Source organism: Pteropus medius, unplaced genomic scaffold (assembly GCF_902729225.1).
Source record: "Pteropus medius unplaced genomic scaffold, Ma_sr-lr_union100, whole genome shotgun sequence".
Taxonomy (NCBI): domain Eukaryota; kingdom Metazoa; phylum Chordata; class Mammalia; order Chiroptera; family Pteropodidae; genus Pteropus; species Pteropus medius.
Genome location: NW_024349519.1, coordinates 9,113,525 through 9,130,193, shown reverse-complemented (window position 1 = coordinate 9,130,193; position 16,669 = coordinate 9,113,525). Strand labels below are relative to the sequence as shown.

Sequence of the window (16,669 nt, the reverse complement as noted above, 5' to 3'; positions counted from 1 at the left end):
AAATCCAAACTTTGCATGGTATTTCATAACATTTTTGTGATTTGACCCCTGGCTATTGATCCAGCTTCATTCTTCTGCTACTCTCTTACCTATATTCTTTATTCTGACCTCACCAATACTCTCATGATTTTGTTTGGGCTGTTTCATGTAGTGACAGTGCATTTTCTTCTATTTGGCTGCCTAGAAAATTTGTATTCATCCTTCAAAAATCAGATACAATAGTACCTCCTCCCTGAAGCTCTCTCTGCCTCTTCTATTCTTCTGGGCTTTTAAAGCATACCCACAACTGTAACACTAGTATTATAATAATCAATTGGTCTATAATCCTGTATCCTACACTTTTGGGACATGATGTGTTTCAAAAACTATTATTATTTTCTTTTGGATATTAGAAAGATAATATGGCACACATTATCTGGGATAACATTCAGTAACCAAACACATTAATATATCTATAATGAAATGTATGAATTATTTACACAACATGGGATCATCAAAGACTGTAAGTAGCTAAATGCCAATTCAGGTAAAGTGTTAATGCCAAATTATCATAATTTAAAAAATAATGTTGAGTTTTCAGGTTTTGAGGTTTCATAATTGCTGATAAGGAAATATGGATCTGTATTTATTTTGCTTCTTCACATGTTCACATCCTATTAATTCATTCACTCTGTGATCCTTCAAAGCAAAAAACAAATTAATTCACCTTTTTATTTTTAGTGTCAAGTATATACAATATAGTCAAAAATTGTTTATGGAGCTATTGAATACATATTTTGGGACTTATCTCAAAAGGCACTCAAATGTCTGTGGATTTCAAGGTGGATGGATGACTAAAAGTTGACTGATTTGGAGGGAATATACAGAAATACTCTTACTAAGAAGATAATTTAACATAGCTTGTGCTGTGGAACAATATAGACCTGGATTCAAACGTCAACACCACTGTGTGACTTTGGGAATACCGGTTAGGTTTTAAGAGCCTCAGTAAAAGAGAGATATTTATATTTATTTCATAGAAATGTTGTTAAGTTTAGATAAGAAAATATAAAGTATTTAGCATTATAATTTGCACAAGAAGTGCAACAATTAGACTTGCTCATACAGTCACAGGCCTGGCTGGACAACCTCAACAGATATTCTCCATGAGAACTCAGTCCTGTAAAATTACCACATGGAGGAGCAGAGTATTTGTTTCCTGAGGATATGGAGCTTCAAAGAAAGGGAAAACAGGTATGTCACTTCTTAGGGATGGGAGTGGGGCAAGATTCCATGATTATTCCTATCTTGTAGATCCTTCCATTAAGAAACATAAAACAAGGGGAAAGGTATTTCCTTTCAATAGCAACAAGTGAAAGAAGATGATAGGTTAATTAAAATTTTATCCTAAAAAATAAAACAAATTATAAAACGAGCTTCTTATATTTTATATATTTCTTATATTTTATATATTTTAGATATTTTAATATCTAAAAATTAAAACTATTGAAAAACAAAATCAACTAATACTTAGATCTTTATGACAACTTTTTTTCAGTCAAATTTGTGTAGCAAAATAAAAAAGAATCTAACTATCAAAATATTAAAGGAGGATCTGGGAGAATTTATAAAGTCATCAAAATGTATTAAATGATTCTTTTATGACTTTGATTCAATTCAACATTTTTAACCATGACAGGAAGAATGTTCTGAGTTTGGACTTAGTTCAAAGAAAGATAAGTAGCCCCAGAAACATGTTTAAGTCAGTTATTGCAATGATCAAATACACATTTCAGAAATAACACTCTGGCTAGAGAGACGATATGAGTAGAAGCCGGACTAGAAGAGGAAAAACTAGTTAACAGATTGCAAGTCATCCACATGAGAAATTATAGTTGCTCCAAACGAGGATTTCTGAAATGGGAAAAATGAGCAAATTCAGGAGATACTCGGGAAGTCAAAGCTGAAGTAAAGGAGTGTGAAGACTGAAGGACAGAAATGTGAGACAGTGGGAGACAAAGAGTATGATGAAGTAAGGAAGATCATGACTCCGATTTTGGCTGTACTGAGTTTGAAGTACTTGTGGTCATGTACATAGACATTTTGAGTAAACTGTTGGTCATGCATGACTGCAACTCAAGGTAAAATGGAAGAACTTCCTTAAATAGTGGAATCTGAATCCATGACAGAGAAGATAAAAGCTCCTCCATGGAATTCTGAATACACCAATATTTAAAGAACTATAACTTTAAGGAACAAAGGGTCTAAATGCATAAAACACTGAGAAAGAGTAGAAGGAGAAGAGTTTTTAAAAAGTCAGGTCAATGTGTTTTCACAGAAATTTGGAGAAAATATATTTTAAAAAGTGGTCACCAGTGTAAAAGTAAAAATAAGTTCAATTAAAATGAGAGTTGACAAGTAACCATTAACAAGTAGATCTTTAATGAATTTCATGAGACTCGTGAAACAGAGGTTGTGTTAACTATGTGGTTTAATTAAAAAATGAGGGTGAGGAAGTGAATTCTATGAGAGTAGATAATTCCTTCAGGAAACTGGGTTTAGAAAAGGAAGAGAGCAAGAACAATAACTAGAGTAGCACATGGAATTGATAAAACTGTTTTTATTAAGATGTGTAATACTTAAGTATGTTTTCAAACTCATAGAAAGAAATGATTACACAAGAGACAGAAAGTTAAGCAAAGTCAGTAATTAATAATGAAGTCCCATAAAAGGTGACAATGGATGAACAAAGTGAAAGAATTGGATCACTTCTTTTTTAAGAAAAAGAGGGTGGTTCTGGAATCAGGTAATTTTATAAGTCTGGGTAGAAAGTCAAGTAAATTCTTGTTTACGAGTAGTGTTTTCTATTCAAAGTAAGAGTTAGGGTCAACTGCCAGTTATTTTAGGATATTTGAGAATAGTTTGGAATATTTAAGTAGAGTGGGGAAAGTTTGAAGTAGGAACTGTAGAGAACAGACAATTGAATTGGAAAACATAGGATATCTGGTCAGAATTGAGAGTTCTTTTGAAATTCTGTGCTAATAGAGTGATACTAGTCTGCCTGGTTTTAAAATCACCTAATTATTCAGTTGCTTTGGAGTAGGGATTGAGAGACAGATGGATTTGTCCATCAATGAGGTACCTCTCTCCTTAGGAAAATGTGATAAACTTCAATGGAGAAAGTGATTGCAATGATGAAGGATGGATCATAAGTACGATGCCGTGTTTACTGACAAGAAATTCACAGAGAAGTAGAAAAGTGAATGTTTTGGAATTTCTACATGAGAAAGATGAAAGCATAGGAACTTTTGGTTGGGATTTGAGATATCTCAATTTATAATTCTAAGGTAGCATTGTTTAGCATAATAAATGTCTGGGCATGATCATAAAAGAAAAGAGGTATGGTAGAGAAGAGATCACTGAAGGAAAGGAGCCAGAGTGATAAATATGAATGGCTTGCCTTTTCCACATGGACTTTGAAGTTACCTATTGCAATAGGCAACCTTGATGAATAGGTTCTCTCTAGCTCAAATTTTCAATGTCTTCGGATAATAAAAAAGAGTCTATTATATAACCTTTATCCTATTATATCTTGATAAGACTAAGAGTTAATGAAATTTACAGAAATTAGATTAGGCTCCAAGACAATCAGGTTTAAAATTGCTCAGACTCTGGTTTGATTACATACACATGCATAACCATTGCTCTACCACTATCTATCTATCTGTCTGACTGTGTATCTCCGACTCATTTTTTCTATAAAGGTCTTACTCTTTTATTGTTTCTTAATATCTCAAAATAAAGTGACAGTTCTGCAAAACAAAGACCACTTTTATAAAAAAAAAAAAAAAATCAGAGTAAGCCAAAAACCTGCCAATTCCTCAGAAACTTTTAGTAAAGCAGAACTTTGCTAAAGGTTGTATAACCAGATCATAACATTTGTATGGTCCTATTCACTGTGGCTTGTGAAAACTGTTAGGTCTAATTACATACTACCCATGAAAATGGCTCTTATCTCACAGAATAGCATAGACCAATTGGCATGCTCTCTGTTCTCAAGTAACACTTCCTTAGCTGATACTCTCATCGGTGTCTATCTGTATCATATTTTTTCATTTTAAAATTCTAGTTGTTTAATTTTCAAAATGTATAAAAGTGTGATTTCTTATAATTAATCATAAATTATAATTTAGTTCATAGATATTCCAAGCCTTTTGTTTCTTCAGTGTTCCCCATTGTTGCCTGAACACAGACTATGAATATGGCATTATTCTGTGGAGAAAGAATGGAATAAAACTTCAATGAGGAACTTGTATTAAAAAAAACTGAGGCAAGCTGCCTCTAGGATAAAAATTTGGAATTATCTTTGAAGTCGACTTATTTATACTATTCATATGGTATTACAATTATAATAGGGCTAATTTCTGATTTCTATAACAAGGGGCCAAATTAATAGTGCCTTAAACAAGATAGAAGTTTTTTCTCTCATGTAACTGTCCCAGCACAAGCAGGCCAGGGCAGATTCATTAGCTTTAAGGTGTCTGGAATCCTGATTTCTTCTATATTTTTGTTTTGCTATTTAAAGAGTTCTGTTTTCTCCTTAAAGTCCAAGATGGCAAGCTACCACGTCCACATTCCGGGCAGCTGGATGGAGGAGGAATATCAAGGGAGAAGGGAAGGTGAGGGAATGTCCTTTCATTTTAAGGGCACAACCTAGGAGTAGTGGGCATCACCACTGCAGACATTCCGACAGACAGAACTTAGTCCTATGGCTGGTGCGGCTGAGAACAGTTGTCCTTTTTAAGTTTCTTAAATTTTTTTTTTACTTCTGCCATATACTGCTTTTAAAAAAAAGGATTCTATTACTGTGAAATAGAAGAAGAAAGTGAATACTGGGAAATAACTAGCAGTTTCTTCCTCATCTACAAATCCAGTACATGACCTTTCAATGGCTTGTTATAATCACTAATAGCCAGGGAGTAATGGTGTCATAGTTTTCTCTTTGTATGCACTAAAGGAAAAGCATCATCATTGAAAGTCATAGTATAAGTCTCAGTGACTTGGAAGGAAATACTGGAGAAAACAGTGATGCACACCCAATCAAACTTTTGCTGGGCTGGGAGGGAAAAGAAAGTGTCAGATGAGTTTGGCAACAGTGCCCACATTCCTCATAACTGTATAGCGAGCTTTAGAGCACAACATCAATGGCCTTTATATTTTTAATGAATTCTTTTAAGGAACAAAAGTGCATCATGAACATTATTGACAGCACTCTTAATGGCATGGAGTCCAATAATAGGTGAAATAACAAAGGCATCACCAATTCTGAATCAAAAAGCTGTTCAGAAGACTCAGAACTTTAATTTTAAAGTTACTTTAACCAATTTATTTTGTTTACCTTTTTTGTTTGTATAAGAGCGATATATGACATGATTTTAAAAATCTATGTCTAATTAAGTTTTAACGGAGGTATTTTCATAAGTATAAAATAAAAATTCCTTACTATCGAAAGCATCAAGTCTTTAATTAGCAACATTCTTTGTTCTTTCTTGGTACTATGTAAGATACTGGTGCATCTTATAATCGATAGCATCTTAGATTCAATCAAATGTGCTTTCAAATATGGTACTCGATATGATATTCACATATCCGAACTTATTTTAAAAATCTTTACATATGTTCATTATTGAGTAAATGATTTATAATCTGTGATTGTATATTAATTCTACATCTAAATCAACTTGAACAACTACGCATAGCATTTAATTAATGGCACCAATACATTTTAATATCTGGAACAGTGGCTTTCACATAGTAAGTGCTCAATAAACATGTGTTGAATAAAAGCATAATGCTAATACCACATCTGATACATTAATTCAAACTAAAACATATCAGAAATGATAATAAGCTTTTTAATATTGTTTTGTCCACTATGACTACTGAAACAGAACTAAGGAAATAATGAGGACTGAAGAGAAAACAGGAGTCTTTGGTTAAAATAATTCTGCCATATGGACAAATTGACTTCTACAAGATTTTAAAAATTAACTGTAATGTTTTCTATTCGATAATGGAACATTAGACAGTAGATCATAACCTACCTCAGGATCTACCTGAATGGGGAAAAAAAGTTATTAATAATAGTTCTTCCACCTCCTCTCCCCGACTCCTCCACCTCAAAGACCCCAGGATGATTCTACCCTTCTAGTTATGAGGCCATTGCAGCAAATTCTGTAAAGATACATACATCAGAGGGAGCACCTCATCAATTATATGAATGTATAACACTATGCTGTACGTCTGAAACTAATATTGAATATTAACCGTAACTGAAAAATTTTAAAAATTAAAATAAAAAAGGGTCTATATATTATATGTATATTACATATATGTTATATTGTATTTTCTTATAGTCTACATAGGCTATGTTAATGTCAGCTCTTACAGTATCAGTGGCTACTTAAGATATTTACTGTTATGAAGAAAAAACTATCATGTTAGATAATAACAAGAAACCATGTCTTCAGCCAGGGATTTATTTCTAAACACTGTCACCAACAAAGGAACTTGATATTGTACAAATTAGAAACAAGCAAAATAATTTATTGACCTTTAATAGCAACATTCCCTATCAGGAGGTCTAATTTTATTTGACACATTCATGCTAATTATACTTCGGAATCTTTGAGCAGATGAGTCTCAGCTCTTTTAAGCTGTAATATTTTGCCTCCAATGCTCTTAGTACTGAATTTTAATAATAACACGAACTGTTAATTACTTAACTTAGCCAAAATATGGTAGGAAAATAAAACAAATGAGATTTTAATGTATTGTTTTTCTAATTAAAAATGAATAAAAACAATTTAACTGGTAATCTAATATGTGATTTCATCACAGGATTTTTCATGAACATATAAAGGAGCTTTATGTATAATTTTATGAGTTCAAAATTGTTCCTTTAAAACACACTAAAATCTTTAACAAGATTCGGGTATTGAAATAAATCAATTATAGTTGGCCAAGAATATAAGTAAAGATTTAGTTGTGTACACTTAAGTGCATATGCATGCATATACTCAAATGAGAAAAATAAGGACATTGTGTCTTACATTTGGATGACAGCAAATCTGCTGAAAAGAAAGTTTGGGATTTGGGTCATAATTATACACCGAGAAATTTTATTGATACGTTTTTATACGCCACTAATTATAGTCAATAATATAGAAATAGTTTAGAGCCTATCTTTACAAACATTTGTTCAGGTGCCTTTTAGCACCAAGAATGCTCTTAGGAATAGCAATGTTCCCACTTTTTGTTGAACCTAGAATCTAAGAGCCCTGGTTTCTTATCCTGGCTCCATCAATAACTAGCTGTGATTTGAAGAGAAGTTGCTAACTTTTCCTACCTTAGTTTTCACAACTGCAAAATGATGATTTCTAGTTTTAACTAGAATAACTAAGAGCAATTTGAATATATATTTTTTTCCAAGCTACTTTCTACTTAAGCAAATTAACAGGCTTTCCTTTTATCACTGTAAATGGATATATTAAGACATTCTCACTTTTCTAGAACTTCAGTAAACTCAGTATATTTGTTATGCCATGCAAATTTAGCCATGGTATTCACTGTTTTTTCATGAGTATGTTGCTCATTATGTTCTAGCTTTTATATGCCTCAAGTGCTCTAATTTTTGACAGTATCATAACTAAATATTTTGATGCTTATCTACATAAGATACTGTATTAGATACTGGAGCTACAAATATATACATTTATTTTTAGAAGGAATTTGGAGATTATTAAACAGCACCGATCATTTTATAAATAAGGAAATTGAGGCCCTTTGAAGATAAATTCATTAATTTAATTATTCACTCTTTCAACAAATATTTATTGAGATTCTATTAGGAACCAGAGATTTTTGTAGGCACTGAGGATAAAACAGTAAACATAGCACTACCTTCAAAGAGCTTACATTCTATTGACTTAATAAACACATCATTAGTAGAATACAATGTAGATCAGAAAGACCACAATTATATTTTCAAATATAGATAATTTTAATTGGCATTGGAAATTCTGCTAAACATTTATGACAATGTTTGTCTTCTGACAGAATTTTGTACAAAAAAAGTTTGTAATGAATGCAGATGTGTCCCAAATAATGACCAATTTTTCCATAAAACAAAATTATAATGATTGAATTTTAAAGAAAATGTGATTAAACGAATAAAATGCATAGCTGTATACTTTGTATATGAAAGCATTCTTATAATAATCAGATTTCAGAGAATCACTGCTCATATAAAGAGGAAATACAGATCTTAATTTGTCACAAGAAAAAAGAAGATTAAGGCAAAAAAAAGATCCTGGTAATACTGCCAAAATATTGATGTTTCAGAATTTAAAAAATTAGATGCTTGCTGAGACCTGTTTGGCCTTTGAAGGTAGTTGTCTCTTACCCTTTAGAGAAAATGAGACCAAACACAACATGTATTGATGATCTAATAAAACTACACTAGAATTATAGAAGCTAGTCATTCTTCAATGGAGTGACAATGTGGAGGAAGGAAAAAATCCTCTCATATATCCTTCTTCAAATGGGTTTATAATTTTGAATTCATTGTGGTTCAGTTACTCTTTTCAAACCTACAAGTCTCAAGGAAAATTTTCTACCATGTTTCTGACTTGTAATTCTTTATACAATCATTAGAATATGTAAAACTCAATAGTACAGTGATATAAAAATTATATGTAAATTGAGTAATCATTGCTTTGTGCCTGTAGAGAAAACCTATGATGTCCCCTCACTCATATTAAGCCCTTATGATAGACTTAAAATGCCTTAATCACAGAGAAAAACTTTTAGAACAACATTAAATGTGTAAAATGCGAGATCAAAAACATTGACAAATTAAATGTTTATTTTAAATATTTAAATTAAGGTTAGGTTTATACAGCTGTGATTGACTGTGAGCTTAAGTGGAGTGGGTTAGCTATGATTTATGAGGTCTGCCTTTCAAACTAAATAGTTTCCTAAAACCTCATAAGCATTTGGATATGAAGCAGCAATTAAAGACTGACTGGAAATGAACCCAAATCTAGTTAAAAAACTATTACGTATATTTAGTCACAATGTACCTAAAAAATAACATTTGAAGCCAATATATTGTTTTGTATTTTTCCTAAGCATTCTAGTATTAAATCACATTGTGTATTAAGATAAACTTAGTGGGTGACATAACTATTTAAGAAGAGGAGGAGAATCAGTGGTAAAAAGACTGTAAAATATGATTTAAAAAATTATACATGATGAACTTTTTAGTGTATTAGTGATATTGACATCAATAATCTCTGTAATAAATTATTTCAAGAGTAAATTAACTGTGTTGGTGGCTTCAGTCTAAGTCTTCACAAGTTTTATTGAAATACGAGATTGGTCAACTTGATTTGTAGATCTTCAATGTCAATATCACTAATGCTGCTTCTGCTTCAGCTGTTATGGTAAAGAGGATGATGAAGCTTGCTCTTTGTAGGCATTTTAAAAACCAGTAGGATATCTTACATATATATGTGATTTATAACTTCTTTAACGTAGAATGACTTTAATTGATATTACCTGAATTTCTCTGCCTCTACCCTTATGTGAAGGAATCTAAAAATAAACACAATCTGGAAGCTTGCAACTGTCACTGCAACCTTAGGTGACTGACACCATCTGGGCAGTGCTGATTAACATTCAAAGTTAATAACCACTGTACCATTCAATGTCACTGTCCTCCTACCAACGATGTGTTTCTCATTAAACAAACAGTGAGTAGAAGTTGATCACCTACTGAAAGTATTATTTTGGGACCAATGGTAAGGGACACAAATGAATAAGTTATAAGAAAATCTACTTTAAAGCATAACATAAAGCTGAGTGACTAATATAATTAAAGATTTGGTAAATAATCTTTGAATCTCAAAGATATCTCTTAATATCTGGAGTTCATTTGTTGATTAAAGTATTTTACTTCTGGTGCATAGATTTACAAATGTAAAATGTAATGCAATCTTGTGCATCTTTATATCTTATATAAAACCTAGTAGAGTGTCTTCTCTAGTGATAGCCATTCAATATATATTCATTTTTAAATCAAATACCCCATTTGAATAGTCCATATTTCCCTTAAGGGGAGAAAAATGTATTTATTTTAGACTAATCACCCCCTTTGTTTCCCAAGGGAAAGTTCGAAAAGAATTAGGATGACAACTACTTATAGTGCTTAGGGCAAGCTCAGATCCTTTCTGTAACTCATACAGTATTGTGTTTTAGCTTAAGCTAATAGAGTTGTATACTTAAAAAAAAATCTAGAGGCTAGTACTATTTGGTTTCCAGCCTCCACAAATTTTCATCACCAGCCAATCTGAGACCCAGGAAACCACTACTTGGTGTATGATCACAAAGAGGGGAAGGAGGAGGAAAAATTACTATTTTTCTTCACAGCATCTACTGTTAAATGACAAAAAAACAAACAAAACAAAACAAAACAGGTCTTTAAATACTCTCATTTCTTCCATTGTACTCCTTCTTGAGTCTTTAGCATTTAAATTACTAAAGACATTTCAGAAGACTTTATCCAATATCACCAGAAGATTTAAAGGTCACACAATGAGTGTTTATCTCATGCTTAGCAATTATAGGCATAACGCGCATATTTACCATGTTCATCCAGTTGCTTCTAGTAATAGTTGAGTTTCATACATTCCTAGGAATTTAATACCTACTGAACAAGAAGACTGTTGTGGTTATACATGAGCAAAATGTCTAAGTTTCCAGCACGTGGACAGCACCAATTATGTATCACTCTGCTCCAAGGTCCAGGAGCAGCATCTCCTCAGGTTTTGCCAAGTGCAGACTGAAGCCTCTCTTGGTTCCTGTTGCCAGGATCAGAGAATTAGAAAATCCCGCAGATATTCTATTTAAATAATGGTATGTAAAAGCTAAACCAAAACTATTCCCACCTCCATTCCCTCTCCCTTTGTTTTTGGTGGTGGTAGTGGATCACTAAATGTGCCCTCCACACCTCCTTTCTAGCAGCACACAGGATTCACTACAGTCGCGCTCCTTCCTGAGCCTAGAAGTCCAGCTCTTACTTGTTGCCCTGGCTACCCTCAACCTACCAAGCCCCGCCAGTAGACTAAAATGATAACAAAGCTAAGGGGAAGAAATAAGACACCACTAAAGGAATGGCAGCCTTCCAGACCAGTGCCGAAAATCTCGAAACCAGTGTTTGTTTAATCTCCCAAAGCAACAAGTGACCCTCACGAGGGACTTTGAAACCACGCGGCCCAGAAACCCAGAGTCTATCTCTCCCATGTGAATAACACGACAGGCTGCGCAAACCATGGCGCAGGTCGTTAAAACCTCTGTCCCCAAAACAGTGGTTCTCATATGTTCCCTCCCTCCCTCTTCAAAAAAATCTGTCACCTAAAATTTCTTTTCACCTCCATATTTCTCAAGATCGATATCCCCCATCCCACCCCATTTCTTTTCAAGTGTCCTGAAGGGGTAAGAAGATGCCTGTGTTTTGGAGTGTATATGAGAGTGTGTGTGTGGAAAGGATTTCTCCTCTCTTCCTCTTACCCTCAATGTGTTCTGAGCCTTAGTTGTCGCCTAATGGACGATTAATAATCCCTGCTGTTTTACCAACTTTGTCATGAAGCCCTAGAAAATCATATATATTAAAGGGCTTTGGAAACTGTCAAGTGCTCAACAGGTCGCAGCCGCGGGTTACCCCTTCCGGGATCTTTGCTGCCTTTGGAGGCCCCCGCAGCCCCATTTGTAAGGCGGTTCTTTGCGTCCAAGCACAGGCTGTGACGCCCGGCCCCTTCCCCAAGCCCGCGATCCGTGACCCCCGGGATGGGCCGGGGCAGCCCGAGTCCCGTAGGAGAGCTGACCCGGCGGGTAGCGCTGGGCGAGCGGTACCGGCGCCGCCGCCCGCGCTCGCCGTTCCACTCTGGTAGGGAGACGCGAGGCGTGGGAGAGCGCGGCGAGGGGGCGCGGGAGCCAAGGAGCCAGGGCGCCAGACGCCGCCGGCGGGCAAGGAGCAGACCAGAGAAGTGGAAGGAGCCGGATGGGTGGAGATGAGACAAAACCGGGACAACCAGCGCTCAAAGTCGCCGGCTGATGAGTGGGAAAAGGAGCGAGGTAGGAAGGAGCGGCGTCCCAAAGATGCCCCCAGTGCCGCTCGGGAGGCGCCAGACGCCGAGGCTGGGAGGGGAGCGCGCGGGGTCCTGGCGGGCGCGAGGACGCGAGTGGAGCCCTCCGCGGGTTACCTGTGCTGCCTCCTCCCTGGCTGCCCCTGTCCGGGGGAAAGATGCCGGAGCACTTCTCCCACTCCACCTGGCCCGCGAAGCACAGCTCGGTGACGATGTGCAGCGCCTTCTGGCACAGGCTGCTCACTCCGTCCTCCTTGTGGAAACTCATCGTTTGGCCTATTTTTCCTCAGTTAGCCGACTTCTCACCCCTTGCCGTTACCTATAGGCTGACCCCTCTTGCGCCCTAAGCCATATCCCGCCCGCGGCGACTTTGGCTGGAGAGCGCGCAGCTGACAGGCGGCAACTCTTAGGCGTCCCAAGTTGGCTCCATGGCGGGAGCGGAGCGCGCAAAAGAAGGCGGGGAGGCTGAGGCGGGAACCCGCGCGAGCGACGGCGGCGGGGTTTGCGCCAACGCCTGGATGCGCGAGCAAGCCGAGGCAAGCTGCAGAGAGAACCCCGGCATGTAGTGCGAAGGGGCGGGGGGAGACGGGAAAAAGCTAAAGCCCTCGACTCGCAAGAACGTGCCCCCTCCGCCTCTTCCCAGTGCGCTTTTGTTTCTGAAAGGCGCCTGGAGGCGCCGCGTCCAATCGCAACCCGGCGCGGGCCGGGACGACCCGCCGGGGAACGCGCACCCCGCTTCGGCAGTCAGCTGGGGAAGGGGTTGGCATCCTAGGGGGCGCCTCCGCTGGGCTTCTCAGCTGAGGCCGGGGTTACTCATATTGGCGCACAGCGAGACGGAGAAATCTCGGTTTTGTCTGTACTTTTCCCAGACTCAGTCTCCCCAACCCGAAACCCCTTATCTCTTGAACTTCACTACAGATGTGTGCTGTTCTCTGTACTCTATCCGCTTCTACTTTTCCGAAAGTCATTTTAACTGAAGACAAACTGAAAAAGTTCAATTAATTTTTTTTTTAGAAAGTGTAGCTGCATAATCAAACCAGACATCCATACGAAGAAGTAAGACATCCCTGGAAAACATTTTAAAAATGATTTCTAACAATGATGGTTTAGACACAGAATATTTAACCTAAGAAGTCTTTACGCATAAATACTATGGATAGGTAAATTTAAATTTGTTACCTGTTTTTAAAAAAAAATTGTTTAACCCTCTTAAATCACAAAACAAAATATGTTATTTGTATTAATAGTCAGGATTCTGGCTATTAATCCGTAATTGGTAATTGAGAATGCACAACATGACTCCCTTTATCACTCTTGCAAGTGACTTAAGTATTGAAAAAGCGTGGGTATTAAAGAGGGGAAGGTTAAATTCAAATTCGACACACACAAACCTCTGCTTAGCCTTGAAAAACTTGCTTTCAGGTTTGTAAAATGAGAATTTTTTTTTAATTAAGTTTATTGGGGTAACATTGGTTAATACAATCAGATAATTTCTAGGTGTACATTATCATTTGACATCTGTATATTCTATTATGTGTTCAGCATCCAAAACCCAGTTTCTTTCAGCTACCATATATTCAGTCCCCTTTACCCGCCACTTCCTCCCCCTACCCCGCTATATTTGACCCCCTTTACCCCATCTATCTACCCGCTCCTCCTCTCCACTAGTAACCTCTACTCTATAGTCCTCTGGCAACCACTAGTCTATAGTGTGGTCTATCACCACACACCAAAATTAACTCAAAATGAATTAAGGACCTGAATGTAAGACCTGAAACAATAAAATGCATAGAAGAAAACATAGGAATGAAACTCAAGGACCTTGGACTTAAAGAGGATTTTTAGGAATTTGACCTCAAAGACAAGGGAAGGAAAAGCAAAAATAAATGAATGGGACTACATCAAACTAAAAAACTTCTGCTCAGCAAAAGAAGCCATCAACAAGGTAAAGACAACCATCCGAATGGGAAAATATATTTGCAAGCAACGCCTCCGATAAGAGCCCCATATCCAAAATATACAAAGAACTCATACTACTCAATAACAACTAAAATAAGGATCTTGAATTCTCCTGTTTTTATAATTCTGTAATGCAAATGGACACAGATCACTAACGGAACTAGAGCTACAAAACAATGTTAATTAACATGTGCCACAGGGTTACAGTAAATGCATTTACGTTGATTTTAAGTTGTTTTCAGGCAAATTTGATCCCATATTATAACCTGAGAATTGATTTAACCTTTTATTAGCTGAAGATTTTTTACTTTTGAAGTGGAATATCCTGAACTTTTTAGCATATTTTTACTAGTGACTAGGTAGTCTTTTTTATTTTATTTTATTTTATTTTTATTTTACTTTACTATTTTATTTTATTTTATTTATTTTATTTTTTCTTCCTTTTCACACTGTACAAGCCCTTTCAGTACTCACAGCCCACAGGTGAGGGGCTGGGCAATGTTTCGAGGCTCCAGTTACTCTGGCGTAGGTCCACTGAGCGGCCCACAGAGAAGGGCCCGCCAAAATCTCATTACCATGTCCCTAGGTAGTTTTATTTAAACTGCTTGACAGTTTGATAAATTATTTCCTCTGTAAGGACACCATGGTAAAGGCTTACTATAAATATTAGGCATAGCATTCCAGTAGGTAAGCATTCATTAGTTGAATCATTTTGACCTGATTCATAGGACAATTGGTATAACTAGGACTATTTTTATCATGAATTAAGACAAACTAAAATCCGCAGGCTTCGTTTGCTTTTGTTTTTATACATGTCGATTTGGGTGGTATTTAGATCAGATTGACTAAAGAAATAATTTCACTGTCAATTAAAATATATTAAATATCTACTGTATGTTTTAAGTGAAGTAACACACATTAATAAAGCCCTTCACAATTGTCCTTGCCCCTCCAGGCCTCCACAATCCAGACAGACCCACATAAAACAAACTGCAGTGCAATGGTGCGCTTTCATATTTACTGTATGAACAAACTTGTGTGGGAAGACAAAGCGAGTACTTTATTCTACTTACAGACTCTAATTACTTAAGTGGAGTAATGAGGAAGGTCTGTTTAATGACCTTCTTATGTTTGATTTCAGTGTTAGATATCAAGTGAACACATGCTGAAAATAACTTACCCGGTATTTGTTTATGCTGTTCCTGGCCTGTTGCTACTGCTTCCACAACGAGGAGAGTTAATTTCATATGGATATTCATTTTTATGAATTAATTTATCTGAAATACTTTTGCTTTTATCTAAAATTAATACCATAAAGTTTTGATTTTTTTTTTTCTTTATTTTTTAGTCTATCTCACAGCTCATTAGTAGGTGAATCAAAGCAGTTTTGGGAAGAGTAGAAACCGCATTCAGGATAATTTTTTTCAATGTTGAAGGATAAAATGACAAGAATTTCAATTCATGATCTTTAAAAATATTTCCAACTATTTCAACTAACAAGAGCCTAATGAATAAACCGTACAATACAGATTTGCATATACTTCCCCACCCGCACCCTGATGGAGGTGCTAAAACTAGTAAAGGAGGGGGAAACAGATTAGACCGACATTTACTCCAGCACCATTTGCTGTGCGAAGTACTATATGAGGCATTGATAGTCAGAAAATACAGGCTTTAAGGGGCTTTGTCACAGCTTCCTTCTGAATGACCTTCTGAATGCATTATGTAGAGGAGGAATTGGTCTGGAGATGAAGAGCCTAAGAGAATTCCTCTGTAAGCAAAACTAGCCTCTTAAGTGGTAATTTGTGTGTATGTGTGTTTTATGTTTTATTTTATTTTAATTAATTAATTGATTAATTATTTTATGGTGACATTGGTTAACAAAATCCAATAAGTTTCAGCTGTATACTTTAACAGTAAGGCATATATATTTACACTGTGTGTTCACCTCCCATAGTTAGATTTTTTTCTGTCACCATATATTTGACCCTCTTTCCCTGTCTACGTCCCCACTACCCCACTCCCTACCCTCTGGTAACCACTAGTCTATAGTCCATGTCCATGAGTCTCTGTTTGTTTGTCCTGTTCATTTGTTGCTTTTGGGTTTATATCCCACATATAAGTAATACCATGCGACTTTCAACTTTTTCTGTCTGGGTTATTTCACTTAGCATGATTATCTCGAGGTCTATCCGTGTCGTCGCAAATGGCAGTATTTCATCTCTTCTTATGGCTGAGTAATATTCCATTGTATATATGTGCCACAGCTTTTCTAAGTGGTAATTTTGAATGCTTAGCACTGTCATTTCCCTGCTTCTTAATCTTCCAATTCTTTCTTTCTCCCTTTCCCATGTCCCTTTCAAAATCTGGAGGAGAGCGAGTTAGGTAGATAAGGATGGGATGGGATGGGAATGGGGGAATCATTCCTGAGACTATAATTTCAATTATTATAAGACTGGAACTAAGACAGGAACTAAAAGGGTGGGTAAATGAGGAAATCTCAGAACAGCTGAGCTCCGTCTGAA

At 36.3% G+C, this 16,669-nt stretch overlaps 1 protein-coding gene and 1 non-coding gene across 2 annotated transcripts in view; both read right to left on the bottom strand.

Moving 5' to 3' along the window:
- The window catches only part of SYT10 (synaptotagmin 10), a 55,026-nt gene extending 42,155 nt beyond the window's left edge, over positions 1-12,871 (bottom strand). The window contains exon 1 of the mRNA XM_039882326.1: positions 12,303-12,871. Coding sequence (XP_039738260.1) covers positions 12,303-12,453 — 151 coding nt within the window. The 5' untranslated portion in view covers positions 12,454-12,871. The remainder of the gene's footprint in view (positions 1-12,302) is intronic.
- A 1,720-nt stretch (positions 12,872-14,591) lies between these two features.
- Positions 14,592-14,724, bottom strand: LOC120618799 (small nucleolar RNA SNORA42/SNORA80 family). Its single transcript, XR_005657301.1, has one exon. It is a non-coding gene; the product is annotated as a small nucleolar RNA SNORA42/SNORA80 family (small nucleolar RNA).
- Between the last annotated feature and the right edge of the window lie 1,945 nt (positions 14,725-16,669).